Here is a 19,791-nt window from a genome sequence, read left to right on the forward strand (position 1 = left end):
CTGTGTAGGCAAGCTGTCAGACTGACTGACTGCTAGAGGGAGGCAGGCTCCAGCTCACATTCATGAACGGATTCATAGTGACGCCAGGTGACGACAGTCTAGACCCTTTTGGGATACAACCCACTTTCTGATAAACCAAGAGTAAGAACTAACTTGATATTCCATCATGCTGTATAACCAGACCATCCTTTTATTTAGTATATTTTTTAACATGCACAGCACATTGTTTGGGATTCTAAGGGGGCAGATAAGCCTTAAATTGGGAACCACTTGAAATGTTATAATTAGATCTCCTTTTGATGACACACAAGGATTTAAATTGATGGCAGCTCTGAGACATCAAGTTCCCCGTTTGAGGTTTATGATATAAGAAAGCCTATACGGAAAAACACAGATCTATAAAGCCATAAATAACTGGGCCTGCACATGCAATTCATTTGACTATATTACATTGCATACCAAATATAAATGCTACCGTTCCGAAACACAAACAACCAAGACCACTGAGGTTAGTAGTTGGGTAAGCACCAGGATACAAATAAATGAGTTACTGAAGAGCAGATGTAAACAATGGGTTAACTATATGATAACCATATGATGTACTATCAGCCCAGCTCCATGACATATAAGGCCCAGAGCAGTTAGCTGTTCATTTTTTTAAATGGACAAGTGGCATATTGTTGTGTGTCATGTACAGTCAGAAGCAGTTATTTATTGTTAGGGGAAGACCATGGTTGCAGAGGATTGTGACACACATGTCGATTTTATTATGTTCACCCCTTGTTAATAAAGTTGCAACATTTTGTAAAATGTTTTATTAACTATTATATAATAATAATAATAATAATAATAATAATAATAATAATAATAATAATAATAATAATAATAATAATGCCTACATAGCAGAAATACCAGGCTAAGAGCATTCCTGTGTGGTACAGCTTTATACCCTCATCCCTCCTCCTCCTGTGAGTAATTTAATAGCCTTTTATATGAGGATGTATAGTGGAAACGAAAATCTCAAATGACAGGCAGACATTACAAATTACCCATCTGCCAATGCAAACAAGCAAGTCTGTGCTCTGAGTTAAGCTGGCTTAAAGAGTTAACATAGTTAAAGGTGATACGAGTTTTAAGAATCCAGTGCATGCTCAAAAGAATGCACCAGGAACTGTGAAACAAGAAAAAGATAAGATATGTAAGTAAGAGACACCTAGACAATCTGAACTTAGACGAGATCAGGGACATGAAAACCTGCTTCCCTCAGGCCCTACATGATGTATTTACGAAGCTAAAAATACTAAGCTGAGTAAATAATGAAGAAGCTGCTACCAACTGGGTTTCTGAGCAATCAGAATACTTTAGTCTATTTATGGAACCTATAGAATAGGCTGTACAATTCCCTTGTGGCACTGGCTATAGGGGTAGCTTTTATGGAGTTGGTATATTGGGTAAGGTTTGTTCTACAGTGTGAATGAATATGCTCCTATCCTGAACATACAATAGTATAAAATACACACACCTATTTTCATTTAAACTTGACCCTGAAATATTGGTGTGGGTCACAAGCAGAGACTGTTATATAGTATGCAAGCCATGAAACACCTGGGTGACAATCTGAAGATATTCCTATTTTTTAGGCCTATTTAAGATCATTTTACCAAGTGGCTGCGGGGTCCTGTATATAAAATATATACTGTTCAAAATCCTGTGGTGTACAATGTTTAATAATGACATTTTTAAAAATATAACTTTGCAACAGGAAGCTTTCAAAAATATTGAAAAAGAGCCTAATAAACTTAAAGCCGACAAGAATCTCCATGTGCAGATGTTGCCTGACGCTGACAAAGTTAGCTATTTCTGTAACACAGAGGTGTATAGTAACCATAGCAACAGATTTACCCCATTTAAACTGCAGTAGTTTGTATGCAGTAGTAGTACTACCCACACTTGTACCATTTTTTTTGTAAAGGTTGAAGCAACTTCCTGTACAGGTTAGCCCCACTAAAGGAAAGTATGTAATAATAATAATAATAATAATAATCTTTATTTTTAATATAGCGCCTTTCACAATAAAAATTGCTGCAAAGTGCTTCACATGAATAAAACATTGACAAATATTAATAAAAGAATGCAAGAAAATCAATAAAAACAAAAGAAACACATGGAACAGTAAAACGAGGGAGAGAATAAACACCATAAAAGCGCTCCGCTTTGCAATGTTGCTATGGAAAAAACATCAGTCATTCCCAATACAACAATAAAACAGCACAGAGCAGTATTTTAACATGGACACACAACCCCTCGACAGCTTCTTTTCCTCCACAAAAATTGACCAACTGACTTAATCTGCAGCCAGAGTATCATCCATCAGCTTAAGTCTCTAGGCCAGTGATAGATCAGTGGGTAGCTCCCTTCACTTGGGTGTCAGATAGCGTCACTTTGCCTTCGAAGTCAGTGACATTCCTTGAGGTAATTCAGAGCAGAGCTGAGCGTGTTAGATCTCACTGACACATAGGGTGAACTTGCCAGCACTACACCGTGGGTAGGAAACAAAGAAGAGACTGATCAGAGCACTTCTTGAAAATAACTCAACACAGTATGTAAAATCTGAGACATCTACAAAGTATGACTAGCAGGTAAATCTGTGTTAAATAATGATATCTATAGGATCTAAAATGAGTGCTAACCAAAGCTTTTAAATACTTCCTATTAGCTTTATTAATACCCTTACACTCATTGTGCTCAGTATGTTTATTAACACCATTACACCCATTCATTGTGCTCAGTATGTTTATTAACACCATTACACCCATTCATTGTGTTCAGTATGTTTATTAACACCATTACACCCATTCATTGTGTTCAGTATGTTTATTATTATTATTATTATTATTATTATTATTATTTATTTCTTAGCAGACGCCCTTATCCAGGGCGACTTACAATCGTAAGCAAATACATTTCAAGTGTTACAATACAAGTAATACAATAAGAGCAAGAAATACAATAACTTTTGTTCAAGTGTGACAAACCACAATTCAATAATACAGCAGATAATAGTGATAGTTACATCAGGATATGATTAAATAGTGATAGTTACATCAGGATATGATTAAATAAAAAATACTAGGCGGAGCGGAGAGGTCGAGTTGGGGTGTAGGGAGAGATGAGGGTCTGGAGGTAGCTGGGTGCAGTCTGGTCAAGGCATCTGAAGGCTAGTACAAGAGTCTTGAACTGGATGCGAGCGGTGATCGGGAGCCAGTGGAGCGAGCGGAGTAGTGGAGTAGCGTGGGCGAAGCGAGGCAGAGAGAACACCAGGCGGGCAGCAGAGTTCTGGATGAGCTGGAGCGGACGGGTGGCGGACACAGGCAGGCCAGCCAGGAGGGAGTTGCAGTAGTCTAGGCGGGAGAGTACCAGGGCCTGGACCAGAAGCTGGGTGGCATAGTTGGTGAGGAAGGGTTGGATTGTTCGTATGTTGCTCAGGAAGAATCGTCAAGTGTGTGCCAGAGTGGAGATGTGCTGGGAATAAGAGAGACAGGGGTCCAGAGTGACTCCGAGGTTCTTAGCTGAGGAGGAGGGAGAGAGTGTGATAGATTCCAGAGGAATGGAGATAGAGAGATCAGAAGAGGGGGAGGAGGAGGGAAAGAAAAGGAGGTCAGATTTTAGAGAGGTTGAGTTTGAGGTGATGCGAGTGCATCCAGGAGGAAATAGCAAACAAACAGGTAGAGATACGGGAGGAGATGGTGGAGTCAGAGGTGGGGAAGGAGAGGAAAATCTGAGCATCATCAGCATAGAAATGGTATGAGAAACCATAGGATGCGATGAGGGGGCCCAGGGAGCGGGTGTAGAGAGAGAACAGGAGAGGACCCAAGACTGACCCTTGGGGGACTCCAGTTAAGAGAGGGTGAGGTGTAGAGGTTGCTCCACGCCAGGTTACCTGGTAAGTGCGGTTGGAGAGGTAGGAGGAGAACCCGGCCAGAGCAGTGCCAGAGATCCCCAGGTCAGCAAGAGATTATATTGTGTTCAGTATGTTTATTAACACAATTACACCCATTCATTGTGTTCTGTATGTTTATTAACACCATTACACCCTTCATTGTGTTCAGTATGTTTTCTATTTATTTTTAATTAATTATGTAAATATTTAGAATACCACATTGCTGCATCTATCTTTGCTGAAGGACACATGGTGCGATTGTATCTGGACTAGTGGAATGAACTACAAGACATGAAATGATTAAAGCATCTGGAAACAGCTGCAACTTTTCATCTTTTTGACCTTCATTTATATTACTTATTTGTCTGGTTCTAGTTTTCCAATTTATTTCATAAGGGATAGTAAGCAGTTTGGTAGATCCTACAATGAATTTCACAAGTTGTATATCCAAGATACACCTAAATAAGCTCAATAAGAGATACAAGATTCATATTCTCCACTGGGTCAGATTTGTATCAGTTTATATTTCAGTAGGGATGTACCACAATGAGTGACTTCAGCTACCCATAGTGGGTTGTAACTAGTATCCCTACACCTCTATCCACTAAGAATCCCCTTTTATACCTAACGTTCAAATATTTTCAATTTAAATGTGAAACATCTTTCTTACATTTGCTGTATTCAGTTTTTATTTTCTTTTTAAATTATAACTTACAAAACCCTTCTGCGTTATCATTTACCAGGTACACCACTTAAAAATGAGCAACCACTAACCTTTTGCTTTGCCTGGGTCATCAGCAGCAAGGTTGCTATTTTAGGCATTAGACCACTTCATCCATAGGGCTCCTGTCCAACTGACTTAGTGTACCTAAATTTAAATAATTTATCTTTTGCTGCACCTGTCAAAACTCCCTTTGATGGCATCATTCTTGAAGCCCCCTCCCTTTTTTATTATATACAGAAACATGTATACTCCATAAATAATGGACAATGGGTTTTGAGTGCTAGGTGTATGTCTATTTCTGAAGACTTTTTAGTTTTCCTTTGCTTAATATATGGTTCACAAACCAACAGAACCACAGCCTAAATAAAAATGTGTTTGCATTCTTGTGAGATGGTATGTAAAGTGGTCAGGATTCCTGCAGATGTGTGTTGAGATCAAGAAACACTGAATCTACTGTGCCATTATCATTTTTAATATAAAGATTATTAAATTAACAAAAAGAGAGAATGATTGGAACAGAGTACATGTTAAATGTTACAGGGAAAATTAAAACAATGTGGATGTCAAGAACACTTGGAAGAGATAAAAATGTAATTTCAGGTGCTTCATGCATCTACTCCAAGAACATCTCAATTATGAACCAAAAAAAAAACCCAAAAACCTCCCTTCCAGTCTTAACCATTTACATTTATAGTACTGGAGTGTTGGCACCTATGTTTAACAAAAGTGACAAGGGTCAGTCTTTCCCACCCAAAACCTTTACCCAGATTACAAATATGAAGGTTCAGGGTCTGTAATGCTGTCTAACAACAGCTACTAAGAACAGCTACTTCTAAACACCAAATAATTCTTTGTTGGCCCACTGAAACTAGATGTCTGTCCCAAGAGCAAGAACGATCTCTTGAGTGGTGAATTGCTGTTGTTGCACAATACAGAGCAAATCGAGTCCTATTGAAGCTCCTTCCAAAAAAAAAATAAATAAAAAGCATTCACTCGATTGTTTTAATCAGTATTATTTAAACTTTACATGTGATCAAAAAACAAAAATCAACAAAATGCCACCGCAATACAATAAAAAGAAAAAAAAAAAAAGCAGCAAGTCAAACAGTTATTTTATTTATGTTCAGGTAAAAACATGAACCCGATGAAGTAAATTATTGCAGATCTCAGAAACCAGCACATGAACAGTTGGACAGAGCATTGCTTACAGGTGCCTTATCCATATCCATACATGTCAGGAGCGCTCAACTGTTTGTTCCAAGCTAGCAGTGCAAAAAAAATAATAATAATAAAGGACATAACACTACAGCAAGAAATATATATATATATATATATATATATATATATATTAGAAAAAACTGCCATCTCACTGCCAACAGAGCGAGGAACTGCATTTTTCCTTACATTAACTTGAAATGCTATCTGGCCATAAAACAATAAAATAATTGACCAGCTCAATTTTGCTAAACTACAAAATATAAATGGAGCACTCTCAGCTTTTATTAATACGATTTGTTTTGCCAGAAATAATCTGGTACACAGCAACTAGTGTGTCTTTCAGGGATTCAGCAAAAATGACCTACACTAAGAAAAATACTATCATTAAAGCGTTTTGATTATATTTGTAACAATGTGATGAAACGCTTTAAAATGGAGACTATTTCACAATTTTTAATTTAGGGGAAAAACTTGGGTTTTGATTTTTACCCACATTCAACCACCTGTAACAACTTTGTCTGCAAGATTAAGAAATACACAAAAAAGAAGAACCCAAATACAACACACACACACTGGTGGTATATTATACAAACAATGTAAATGGACAAACTAAAAACGGGGGAAAATGACGAGTGAACATACGTGGAGCTAAATCAAAACGTATCCGAAGTATGAGCAAGTTTGCAAAATTTATGGCTGTACAAAAAAAAAATTCTTTGGAACAAAACTATAGTTTGCTAGATGGAAACACACACCCCAAAATGAAACTGCACAGTGACATTTATTGTTCTACCATCCTGAAAAAAAAAAAAAAAAAGAAAAATCCCTTTTTAAGTATCACACAGCAATGCAAGTTTAAAATGTCACCCATCAAAAAAAAAAAAAAAAAAAAAAATTTAACTCTTCAACTAATGACATATCATTAGTCTTCTGTGAAATCTGTGGGGCATGTGATGTCTTTCAGTTTGTGGGAGGAGAAGGGGGCAGCAAATATGTATATCAAGTCTTTAATTTCACAGGCTGCTTTCTACAGCAAGGCAGCTGTACACACATTGCCTCGTGTAGGTGATAAAAAAAAAAAAAACATGATTTCTCTCTCTCTCTCTCTTACTGTAAAAGGCATTTAAACGTTGCAATCAGGAGAGATGGAACGACTGCTGCCCCTCTCTAGCAGCTATCAACAGTTTTTGACGCATTATATCAATACTAGAGTAGTCTGGTAACTTGAGATAGTTGACACAGGTCATTACAGAGGGCAGAAAATCATCAGGATTCTCCGTAGACTCAAATGTCTTGCGGACAATTGTCAGCGGGGGGTTCAAACTCCTGAAGCCTGCATAAAAAAAACACTACATTACAATACAACTGACAAAAGAAAACATATCAGTTCAGTGAACAGTCCATCAAGATTTAAAAAAATATTTATATACAGTTTATTTAAAACTACAAAAAACCAGCATCTTCGAATCTATAAAAATGGTTTTGCTTGAAGCCTTGACATTACGTGGTTCATTAAAATACATTCAAATGCTTGGTAGGAACTATATAAAAATGAAAATAACATACCTCCTACAGGTAGTCGTGGACTACCAGTAACAAACTGTAGAAACAGCCTTTGGTGCTCAGCATCAAAACTGCTGAGAATTTCAAACAGGAACTTGACGGCACGACTGTTGACAGAAACAGTTGGTTGGAGGAGAAGAGTTACAAAATGAATCAAGTTTTCTTGAATGAAACAGTTGTAGATTCCAGATGTAGGGTTTTGGGTGTATGGTTTGCCACCACCCCCAAAAACCCTTACTGTTAACACAATGTTAAATGCACAGTCCCATTTAAATTAACCAGATGATTGTGAACAAGTAGTAAGCAACATTTAACCAGAGTAAATAAACCACTGAATATCCAGACTTTTAAACTATATTTCTTTATAATGCAGATGGGCTGCTTCTGTATTACATCAGACAAGCAACCACAGGATTATTTATTCTTATCTACCTTTAATTTTTAACACGTCATGCTCAGCAGTAGTGGTAGTAGTAGGTAGAGCTAGGGCCAAAGGTTTTGTATCACACTATAGAATGAACTTATTTTGCTTCATAAAGTCAAATGAAACCTGCTGAATAATGTTACGTTAACATATTGAATTATATACAGCTTTGTAGTTTTCCCATATACTTAAACTGACAAATTGAAAAAATGTGACATTGACAATATAACTTGAAATACTGTACTACTATTATGCTGGTAGACTTCTGCAATATTATGTTGTAGTTTCTTTGATTACATGATGTTAAATAAGATAATAAAATTAGCCTAAAATTATAGGTGATGCAAAACTTTTGGCCATAGCTGTATATTTAGAAAAAATGCAGACAGAAGTTCTACATTTCAAACATCTATGAAACAGTTACCTGTCATGGGTATACCCATGGTCTGGTCTACAGCACTCCATTAATGTTTTAACATCCCAGGTCTCTGACTTGCTACCACAAAGCAATTGATCCAGCTGTATGTAAAAAAGGTAATTTAAATATTAAGAGGCTAACGGGTACCAATGTTGCCAATCTGTCAAGGGTTTTACAGACACTATATTCAAATACTGTGCATTTAATTCACAAACCTATATAAAATGAAATATTTAAATTGTAATGGTTTCCTTTTAAATTAAATTAGAGCACTACAAGTTCAATGATATGTAATGGTCTACCCCAAAACATTCAGCAAAATGAGAAACAAGACAACTGAACTGGACAAAAACACATTTCTGTAAAATCTCTTACGTGTTCAAAGCTGGAGTAGACCTAAAAGTAAAGGGATTGCAGAACTAGAAGAAACTGATTTCCACAGACCACTAGAAAAATATATGCTGAAAGTTTACCTCTTCAGGATAGAAATACTGCAGGTGCTGCAGAGGGAAGACTGACTCGAATCCTTCCCTGAATGACTCAAATTGCCTGGAAACACCTTCATTCAAGGTCCAGAACACAACCAACTGCAAAAACATGGCAGACATTCAAAATGTGAGAACAATGCATATTGATCCTGCTGGCTTTTCACAGAATACTTTAATATCATATTTCCAAAATATTACCTCTCAAGACAACCCAACAATAGCAACTCTTCCAACACACCCATGAATTATATTACACATACCCTTAGGTACTCTTCTAGATTGTGGATGTTTACTGGGACATCCTTGCCTCCTTTCTTCAACTCAATGTTAGGAAATCCTGGCAAAGTGAAGTCAAGACCCAAGTCTTCCACAGAGCAACCGTTCATGTTCAGACCTTCTAAAGACTGCTGCAGAGATTCCCTTGACTGTAAAACAAAGACAGGCTCAGTTGAATCATTCAGCTGTTCTATTATGTCAATACTGTGTGTTTATAATTACTGTTGACCAAATGTAACGTTTGTGACGTTCTATTATCGATTTTAAAGTTTGTTAGCTTAAGCTAAGAATTTAACTCTATAGGGTCCGCCCAATGTTAAATATGTCGGCAACCTGGCTCTAACTCTTTTTACGCAGGCACTGTGAGACTGCGCCGATCTCTTTGGTTGCTTTTGGTCCCTTTTGTACGGAGCCCCGGAGACGACACAAATGAACTTATTCCCACAAATGAACTCTCTCGTTCCCGCGATTTAGTCATTGGTGCACCCATATTTATTGGGAGATGTGTAAAACACTAGCTACTATTTATGTATTTATAAAAAGAATGGCGTCGGCTAATATTTTTTGGGAAACGTGTAAAACAGGTAGCTACTATTGTATGGATTTTTTTTTTAAATTTATTTATAAAAAAATGGCGAATAAGATCAGTTACAAAGTGCTTAAACTGTTTTATTTGTCCATATGTTATTGTGTGTGTTCAACAGGATATCTGTAATTACAGAACAACTTAAATTAATTGAGCTGAACCGGGAGACAAAGTCTTTCTTTTTCAGGTTAATGTGCAAGCGCAGCTGTGAAAGGGAGGACACTGGGAAGTTTTGTACGCTGGGAACTATTGTACCAATGACAATTGTGCGAACGAGTTAGTAATTCGTGCGAACGAGATAGTTATTTTGTGGGAACAAGATAATAAAATCGTGCAAACTAGTTAAACCAAGGCTGTTTTTTTGGGGGGGGGTTTTCACACGTCGTCTCCAGGGCTCCGTAATTTTGCATACATGGCCATAATTTCCTTATTTATTATCCAATTTTTTTTGTCCATGTTCCCTACTTTTTACAAAACACTAAATAATGTTTTTTTTCTAAAAAGTAAATTTCTGTGGTTTTTGTTATCTCTGTATTGAACAGGGTGAGTTTCAGGCTATTTCACAAATCTAACAGTAAATAAAAATGCGAAAATGGCTTGGACTCTAATTAAATAGTATCATGCGTTTTCTTTTGACAGCTTAAGAGAAAGAGTGCCACCTGGTGCTGGAATGTGAAAGTTTTCAAACCAATTTAAAAGTTGAAGAAAAAGGTTTCTCTGCCATTGAAACCAGACTGCTGCCTTTACCTGCGTCCTATCCTGTTCCAGTTTCTTTTTCTGTCTGATGATGTCCTCAAGGTGATGAATTGATTTGGCTACACCAGGATCAATGTTAATGAGGTCATGGGAGCTGACCGAGGACTCATGACGCAGCATCCACTTGTAAAATGGCAGCCCAAGAGGAAGGTCCAACTAAGAATAAAAATAACATAAAAAATGGGCTTGAAGATACTGTGTAATGAATTAGCCACATCTTTTCATAGATATTATGACCGGTAGGATTACGTTACAGCCATAATCTTTTTCCTCGCTCTAATATAGGTATCCAAATATTCTTTATTGTTTCAATCAGGATGCCAACCCATTGAGATGTACATCTTATTTCCAAAGGGGTCCTAGATGCACAATTCAAATACATGCAAAATTACAATGTCAAAATTACAATGCCTAAAGAATGTGTATCTAAATTTATTTTGATATATATATATATATATATATATATATATATATATATATATAGATATATATATATATATATATATATATATATATATACAAAAATTAAATATGTATATAACTTGCCAGTAACAAAAAATATGTCAGTTGTATGACAAATTATGGATTTGCTTTTACATAACATGCAAGTATACATTCTGTAGGAAGGACAGTAAACTATTTGCTTGTGACCCTACCAATCTGAAATCCATGATGGCCTTGGCCATTAATTTTCCCAGAAAACGGAACTTCATCTTAATCTTGGCTATATGAGCCGGTTTAGTCGTCCTTCCAAAAGGAACAGCAAACAGACCCCGTGAACTGAAGATGTACTTGGTCCCTTCCTGACTTCCTGTTAGACAAATAAATTGTTTGAATAAAAACAAAAACAAAAATGAGCTTGTCCACTTATTTAAAAAAAAAAAAAAAAAAGGCTTGCTCAGTTTTATTTTCCATGCAACACACAATCACATGACTTCTTACGAGCCCAGGGACTCCCGATGTAAATTAACTTATAGCTAAGTCTGGGTACAATACATCTTGTGACTTGTCATGAATGTTAAATTGTACATTGTCCCTGTTAAATAAAACACTTGATGATACAACAGAAAGAGAATGTCTGTATAGAGACACCTGACAATGTAACACTACACTGCTTTACCTTTTGGGTTTGACAAGGCAACTTCCTCTCCTCTCCATAAGCCAAGGTCAGATCTCTGCAGTTCCTGAGATACAAGTGCATAAAACTCCAATGTGGGTCCCAGGCCAGTTCCAACCTAAAAATATTAAAAGTTGAAAATCTGGTTTTGTTCAAGTGAAAGAGAATTAAGTTAATTTGGTTAATTTGGTTTTCACACAGCAAGCAAGTGTGTTAGTTTCACACCCAATTTTTGTAAGCAAACTCAGTTCATTTTTCTATATCCATGCAAGAGGTTCACATGTGATGTGTCAGAGATTGCAATGTTGCACTATGTTCAATACGGGGGGGGGGGGGGGGGGAGGAGATAAGATAAGCGCACAACTGAAATTATGTAATTTTGTTGAATATCAATGCATAGAAAAAAAACACAACAAACAAGTTTGATTGTCAGTATGGTTTCATAAGAACCACCATTGATTACACAGTACGGTTCCCAAAAAAAAATGAACTCAGAACCATCTGGAGTTAATTTGGACATTTTACATTAACCTCCAAACAAACCCAAGACTGCACTAAAGCCCTCAACATCAAACCAAATGTGAACAAGCCCTTAAAACAACAATAAAACACTTTGCTAATGCAATTCTGAACTACATTATGCAATACCTCATAGCCCAATAAACATTAATTTAAAGCCGATTGATATGAGAACACATACTTCATTTTCGTACTGTATTTCCAACATTGCTCTTGAGCTGCCAAGATCTTGCATTACTGATTCAGCTTGTTTCAATAACTCTTCACGGTTTATAGTACGCTGTGAAAGAAAGGAAAACAAATTCCAGAAACATTTATACATAAATAAAAAGCGGAATTAAAAAATGCAAGTATAATAAAGGGCATTTCAAAAGTTCATGCACAAAGTAAATCGCGTTTCTTTTGTCTTGTTGCCAGTGAGAATAACGTACACCCATTTATCTGGAAAACGGTGCATCTGACATGAAGTTATAATCTCACCTTTTTCCTGTCTAATCGCGGTGCAACTCTGCTGTCTTGGGAATCAGACTGATTAATTTCTGGATTTGTGTCCAGTAACCGCTGCATGGCCCGATCTCGATCAAAGGCTGTTACATAGAACAGCATTTGTCGGGTATCGAAGGGGAAGAAAAATGGGCTAAAAAAGAAAGCAGCAATCTTTTACTTAAAATAAGATAAACATATAATTTTACTATTTTAAAAGGCTGTTTTATAATAAAATACATGTATATCTACCAAACATTTACCAGATACACAATAGTAAATGATTACCATCTAACAATACTGTTTTTAGACATTAAAAGGTCTCCTGATGTCTACTGTTTAAAAAGACAATTTACTTGGGTGTGACAGCAAATATAAAATAGGCGCTCCCAGTGGAGACCAGTCTAACCCATATTTCATTCACTTTTTTCTTGCAATGTTAACATGAAATCTTTAACCACAAAACTGCACAACTGATATTTCACATTTCTTGTATAACTTACCAGGTTTTCCCAAGCTCTGTTAGCCACGGTGGGATGTTACCAGTCATGATAACCAAGGGATCTTGAAGTTGCCGGTTAGCTTTTGCAGTAAGTTTGCTGTTGATAAACTCACTGGTAGGAATAATCTCTTTGCAGGTGGCATTCTACAAACAAGCCATGTACGAATTAGTTCATCGTTACATTGATAAATGAACTGCTGGATTATTTCTATACAAGTGAAATTCAAGGAAACAAATAGTTTCTGTTTTTAAAGTCGAAAGCTTTTCATTTATTACCCTCTACTGACAAGAAAAAAGTATCATGCATTCCAACTCATTTAGGATTCATTGCATGCCAAAAACAAAACTCAGACACAGAATTAATGTGCCCCCTTCCCCAAACAGGAGTATTGAGGGGGGGGGGGGGGGATTATATGTCACACTTACATCGTATAGATAAAACCAGTATCTGCTTATTGATTGAAGAACTCTTAGAAGTAGGATCACATCAAGAGAAGGATCTTCAAATGTTATGTTTTCAGGTGGGACTGAAAGGAGGTAAATTTCTAATGGGTTTGCCACTGTAGGACACACCCCATCTGCAAAAAATAAAACTGGTTAAGTCTGCATTTAAAAGCACCATTGCTTTAATGCATTCAAATCCACACAAGAACAGTTCCTACCATGCCACAGTTCATCATGCTTTTTTGAATTTCGAGGGGAAGTTTTAGTTGGTGCGGTTTGTGCACGTCCTCTCTTTCCACCAACCACATCCTTATTGCTATCTTCATCTTCTCTCACTGGCTTGTACCTAAGAAAGGGGATCATTTTAATACTCTGTTACTTAAGTGGAAAAGCTAAACATTTCCGTTTAGCCTACCCACATGAGCACATTTGTACAACTGAATGTGCCAACTAAACGAACTATGAAGAAGCATGCTATTAAACACATTGAGGAGTTTTTTTTTTTTTTTTTTTTTAAGAATGTAGAGGTTCTTAGACAATGAAGCCAATTACTGTGCAAAAATATTAGGATTAAAACGCTTTAATACCGAAATGATCTTATGAAAACAGAGGAAGTGTTGCACAGAACATACAAATACCATATTGTATGGGTCTTTGTCCAGATTCCAGCCCTTCCTAAGGGGTTGCTTTCATCGTCTGTGGACTCGCGCTCCTCTTCAGCCTGTATACTAAACTGTCTAACTGCCTGGTACACCGTCATGTTGTATGGTAGTAAGTGGTCTCCAATGTAAAACTGCAGCCTGTGCCTCATGTTTCCCGAATTCAAAAACTGTGCAGCCTAAGAAAAAAATGAAAATCCATAACGTGTTAGAAAACAAGACAACTCGCGCTCACCCCTTAAAAGAAAAAAAAAGTAACCAATTGTACGTGCCAGAGATTCGTCAATTTCGTCATCTGACCCATCGTCGTCACTGTCTTCATCTTCCTCACGAATTCTTCCATACCCTAACAGATATAAACAGTTTATCAATCGCTTGCAAAACCTTAAAATCATTCAAGTCACTGTCAATTACACAGACGTTTTTAAATAAATTAATAAATAAACTCCAAACCTCTGACAACAAGGTATCTTTCAATAGCCTGTACCAAAGCCAAAGGATCTATTTTCACTGGGCCACCCTTCCACTGTTTTACGGTAGTACAGTCTGGATGTCTCTGAAGCTGGCATTTTAGCTGATGGGTGTTGAAGAATTTCAAGGCCTGGGATCCTCTGTTCAAAACAAACAAGTTCAAGTTACGTAAAAGCAAGCAGAAAAGTACAGGGGGCTGAAAACTGCTTCTAGAGAGCTGAAATATTATAAAAACAGCCAAGTCAACAGGTCTCACCATTTTAAAATGTGGAGGAACTAACAACCACAACTTAAATCTTAACCCTTCATTACTATTCATACCTGCTTCCTGTTCCATTCCCACTGGGGAAGTCGTGCACTTTAACAGGGAACTGTTCCATCTGGCTAAGACAGTTGTTCATTTTGTGCACAAGAGCCATTAGCGGTCCATTTTCTAAAGGCTCTAATCGTCCAAGAGGTTCTAGTCCTGGGGGCTGAGCCAAAAAACAAAACAAATACTTGTTAGTAACATATATACCATGCAAAGAGAGACACATCAGTTGATTGAATCCTCAAAAGTAGGTCACCATGACCTACATCAACAGCAAACAGCACAGCACATAAAGCTCTTTTGAAAGATGAATCAAATTTCAGGATATAGTTTTTAAAATATAGCTGTAGCTTTCAATAGCTCAGCCTGTTAGATAAGTGGCCATGATCTACATGTTTCAAGGCATGTGATCCTCTGTTCAAAACAAACAAGTTCAAGTTACGTAAAAGCAAGCAGCAAAGTGCAGGGGGCTGAAAACTGCTTCTAGAGAGCTGAAATACTATAAAAACAGCCAATTCAATAGGTCTCACCGTTTTAAAATGGAGGAATTAACAACCACAAGTTCTGATAAAAAAAATATCCATGCAAAGTTTAGAAATGTTTATATGTCCAATGAAAATTACCCTTTAGACAATATTACTGTAAATAACTATAAATGAACACATTATCAATATTTAGAAAGTAATTCTAAGTGATCTTACCGGACAACCAAAGAACACATGCAGAAATCTCTTTAATCTGACATCACGGTTCACAGTGTCTTTGTCACTTCTGGATGTCAAATAAAGCAGCAGTTGTTTTACAAATCCACTGTGCTGGATTTCAAACGAGGACACATCTGACTCAGAGACTATACTGCAGATTTCTACAAGGCACTCAATTCCACCATCCACCTAAAGAAATAGAACCACATTTACTTGAGACATTCTACCCAGTAAATAAATTACAAATACAAGACAGTTTTGCAACAGCCCAGACAGAACAACCTCCCCCCTTCCCCCCCCCAAAAAAAATTCCTACATTACATATTACCCACTTTGTATCAACATTACCAACACAGAATACAAATACATTCAAAGTAAGATTTTGCCCCAGACCTGTAGACTGAGTTGTTCGGTAGCAGTGCAAAGTCTCTGTAGTACATTCAGTGCAGGATTGCTTGTATCCACGTTCTCAGAGCTGAAGTAGCGTTCCACAAACTTACTGGCCTGCTCTTTTATCCAAGCCCTAATCTTATCCCTGTGTGACAAATAAATGTTTCACACTTTAACACAGACTTTTAAAACATTTATTATTATTATTATTATTATTATTTATTTCTTAGCAGACGCCCTTATCCAGGGCGACTTACAATTGTTACAACATATCACATTATACATTATTATACATTTATATATCAAAAAAGCCATAGCACTAATTTGTCAACATTGTAGTGGTCCTTATTCAGGAGTGTGTCCAAATGCAGTTGTATAATACAAACTGACACTAAACACTTACAACCTGTGATGTGTTGTGCCAAACAGCCATTGTTATTTCTAAAAATTAATATTTAATTTATAATAAGCAATCACATTTAAGCTTTGCAACTGTACAACTACAGAAAGAATTCATGCCGAGTGACAGGGAAGCAGTTGAAACCCCAAATGTTACTTTAAAATCGATTCAAATCTTACCTGTTATTGGATACAGAGTCTTTTGGAGGAACCCGTGCCAGACCGCTGACTCCAGCTGTGCGTGGCAGTTCAGAGTTGGTGCTGTTTGTTTGAGTGCTTAATTTTCCCCAGGTTTTAGGGTTCAAACTTGCCAAGAAGGAAGATTTGGGAGACTGTGTGGTAGTAGGACTCTTAGCTATATAGAAAATAAAAGGAAAAAGGTTACATTTTAAAATCACCACAATACATTCTAAATAGACATGTTTTGCCCAGTATGTCATGTTTAAGGGGAAGACTAATACTCGCTCATTTGTAATAGCAATGTCATACCCAAGTAGCAACATCATAAACATGTAGAGAAGGACTTTACCCACTCATCTTATCAAACTAGCATCTAAAAAGGTGGCCCAAAATACAGAATGCGTGTACCTTGATGGTCAACTTTGTCATCGTCTCTTGGAGGAGAATACTTTGGCCTTCTTGGACCACGCTTTGGCAGCCGTTTTCTCTTTAGGACATCACTTAATCGACTAAAAAATATATATTTTAAATCTATCATGTTATCATAAAGGCTTCAACAAAATTCACTAATGCAGGTATTTAGTATGCTCCTTAACAGCCAGATACATTTTATACAACCATTTCATTAAAGTTCAAATGAAATAGCACATCATTGATGACCAAGTTATTGCAAGTACACATTTCTTAGGTAAACATCATTGTAACAAATCATATCCTCAAGCGTTTACTTAAATCCAATTTATAGCGTTGGCAATCATTCTGACTGAGCCATTTGTTTGTAAAATAACTCAACTTTCTCTTACCCCTGGGGACTCAGATCCAGAGAATCATCCATGCTGTGCTGGAAGCTGGGAGAGCCTAGGTCTGGGGTTGCATTGGCTGCAGCAGTGGTTGTTGCTGTACTAATTGTAGTTGTACATATACTTCCAATCCCACTAGTGCAAGCCTTGGGAGGGCTAGTAAGGAGAGTCTCCGATTCAGCCAAATTTTTCACCTGGTGCATCACACCTTAAAATATTAGGGAAGATCAGGAATGCAAGAAATATTAACTTCAACAGTCTCTTATTTCGCAGTGTGATTATACTGCTGCTCCTCCAAAAAAATTCAGTCCACTTTACTTTAGTGTTTGGTTTTAAATTTCTACCTTATTCTTTGGCACAAACCACATATAGTAAATGCTCCTGCCAAAAATGGGCAAAATTAATTCATCTGGCAGCGTTTTAGGCTAGATTTTGGGCACCCCTGTGGCACAGAGTTATGTGTTACATCATTGCCAAAATGTGCAGACTCATTATTACCTTCTCTTCTGAAATAAACTCCAAATACGTCGGGTAACTTCTGCATTAAAATCTCTGCCATTTGTAATGCTCCGACTACAATCTTCAGATCCTGACTGGACAGCATGGAAGCAATGTGACTGAAACATAGAAGGATGATACAAAGGTTTACATCAAAATAATTTGTCAGTTATATGCACATACCTGTCATGTCAAGTAAAGTGTGGTTCAGCAGGGAAATAGTGATTAAAATGTATCTGAATAGCCTATTTACAGTTACATACAAGACAAATGTACAAATCAATGTTTTTGGTCCTGACAAAGGTGTCATAGTGCTTAAAATGCAAAGGACTGTAACTTTGTATCCATGAAAGGTTTGTACTGCTAAAGGTACGGTACCTACCTAGATACAGCATGATTTTTTAGCACATCTTTTAGAAGTTCAGCATCAGCAAAATAAATAATCCTAAGAATTGCTCTAAGGCACTTGTGTCTGACTGCAGGTCCAGCTGAAGAACTGTACACTTCATACAGCACACCAAACAAAGTTTTTATAAAGCATTTTGCCAGTTCGGGGTCTTCCTTCATCAGCTGTGCCCTGGCATCATCCTTCTTTACTTCCAAATGACCACCTTAATAAAAATAAATAAATAAATAACACACACAACATCAATACCACCTGAGCAAGGCGCTAGCAGAAAAACAAAAATGTTTTAAATAAAATAAAAATGAGTGTTAATCTATTGTTTAAATATACACACACAATATGCACATTAGTAAATGTTTGCCTTGCCAGTTGCATTGGAAATTCAGCAAAAAGTGAAGTCTTGATTTCCTAAAATTGAGAATCTAAAAAATATTTGATGGCCGTCCTAACACAAATAAACATGGAATTACATACAGAATATGTTTTTTATAATCTAGTTAAAATACAGACAAATATACAAATCGCTACTTTGTGATTAATAAACATTACTCACTGGTGTTGGGGTTGGCTAAAGGGTTGGGTTTTCTCTGAATTGCTCGAGCCGTCCCTGTATCCTCATTGATCTGCTGCATAGAATTAAAATCAATAGTATAAACACGTCCAAGGGTGGATAAGCTAATCTCATCTTCACCATTCTGATGAGCTGTCTGTGAGCAGAAAGATAAGAGGAAAAGATCAATACTTCTAGGAAATACCCCAACTAAAATATAGTTGGGAGAATTAAAACAAAATATTAAGCTTTATTCTACCAATTTTTTTTTTTTTCCGAAATAGATTTTATTTTGGCTGCAGAAAAGCTCTGCATAAAATTAAATAAGGTTCTGAAACCAATGCAAAAAAAAATGCATTAAGGGGCAATTTACATATCAGCAAGTATTTATGGGGTTTATTTTTATGCAGTGTACTTAACTGAAATAAGTTCTACTTTTAAGTCACAATGTTGGCCTGAAATTGGGAGTGGGGGGCGGGGGGGCACACAGAACATGCTGTATTTCACTTAAAGTATGAAAAAGAGCCCAACAGTACCTCAATTATCCGACTGTCAATTCTGTTATATGGATGCCACAGGCCTCTGTCATCTCGCCACTGCCAGATTGCACCATCCGTGTTCTGAGTGTTTCCCTTTTTGAGCATTGTATCGACTGCAAAGATTCCCTCTCTGGGCAGGCATGGCATAAGCTCACTGAATGACAAAAAAATCAAATTGGAAAAAAGAAATACAATTTCAAGCCAAAAGACAAGAATAACATGCCCTTATTTATAATGACCAGCTACATTATTCATAAAAATATTTCTGTTGAATGTATTTCAACCAAATTATGTTACAGGTGAAAAATGCACAGCTTGCAATGTGCTAGTGAGCTATTCTTTTTTAATGTTTGAATGATACGTGGTCATAAAGGTGAACATTTTAAAACACCCTTTAAATTAGCAAGTGCTAAGAAAGTTGATTTGG

At 36.8% G+C, this 19,791-nt stretch overlaps 1 protein-coding gene across 4 annotated transcripts in view; it reads right to left on the reverse strand.

Annotated features, from left to right (window-relative positions):
* Positions 1–5,120: 5,120 nt before the first annotated feature.
* trip12 (thyroid hormone receptor interactor 12) overlaps positions 5,121–19,791 on the reverse strand; it is a 32,982-nt gene continuing 18,311 nt past the window's right edge. For 2 of the 4 annotated variants that reach the window (XM_034038941.3, XM_034038939.3), the window contains 26 exons: positions 19,362–19,518; positions 18,829–18,901; positions 18,252–18,480; positions 17,870–17,988; positions 17,375–17,579; positions 16,980–17,080; positions 16,572–16,746; positions 15,996–16,137; positions 15,600–15,791; positions 14,910–15,061; positions 14,571–14,728; positions 14,390–14,463; positions 14,097–14,296; positions 13,677–13,804; positions 13,441–13,592; positions 13,016–13,158; positions 12,510–12,666; positions 12,211–12,309; positions 11,514–11,628; positions 11,050–11,204; positions 10,385–10,549; positions 9,036–9,200; positions 8,761–8,874; positions 8,294–8,388; positions 7,449–7,552; positions 5,121–7,215 (listed from right to left, as the gene is read on the reverse strand). In XM_034038941.3, coding sequence (XP_033894832.2) covers positions 7,019–7,215; positions 7,449–7,552; positions 8,294–8,388; positions 8,761–8,874; positions 9,036–9,200; positions 10,385–10,549; positions 11,050–11,204; positions 11,514–11,628; positions 12,211–12,309; positions 12,510–12,666; positions 13,016–13,158; positions 13,441–13,592; positions 13,677–13,804; positions 14,097–14,296; positions 14,390–14,463; positions 14,571–14,728; positions 14,910–15,061; positions 15,600–15,791; positions 15,996–16,137; positions 16,572–16,746; positions 16,980–17,080; positions 17,375–17,579; positions 17,870–17,988; positions 18,252–18,480; positions 18,829–18,901; positions 19,362–19,518 — 3,766 coding nt within the window. In that variant the 3' untranslated portion in view covers positions 5,121–7,018. Of the gene's footprint in view, positions 7,216–7,448; positions 7,553–8,293; positions 8,389–8,760; positions 8,875–9,035; positions 9,201–10,384; positions 10,550–11,049; positions 11,205–11,513; positions 11,629–12,210; positions 12,310–12,509; positions 12,667–13,015; positions 13,159–13,440; positions 13,593–13,676; positions 13,805–14,096; positions 14,297–14,389; positions 14,464–14,570; positions 14,729–14,909; positions 15,062–15,599; positions 15,792–15,995; positions 16,138–16,571; positions 16,747–16,979; positions 17,081–17,374; positions 17,580–17,869; positions 17,989–18,251; positions 18,481–18,828; positions 18,983–19,361; positions 19,519–19,791 lie in introns of all 4 variants that reach the window. The other 2 variants (XM_034038940.3, XM_034038938.3) reach the window with 1 other exon arrangement.

Source organism: Acipenser ruthenus, chromosome 17 (genome assembly GCF_902713425.1).
Source record: "Acipenser ruthenus chromosome 17, fAciRut3.2 maternal haplotype, whole genome shotgun sequence".
In the NCBI taxonomy this organism is placed as follows: domain Eukaryota; kingdom Metazoa; phylum Chordata; class Actinopteri; order Acipenseriformes; family Acipenseridae; genus Acipenser; species Acipenser ruthenus.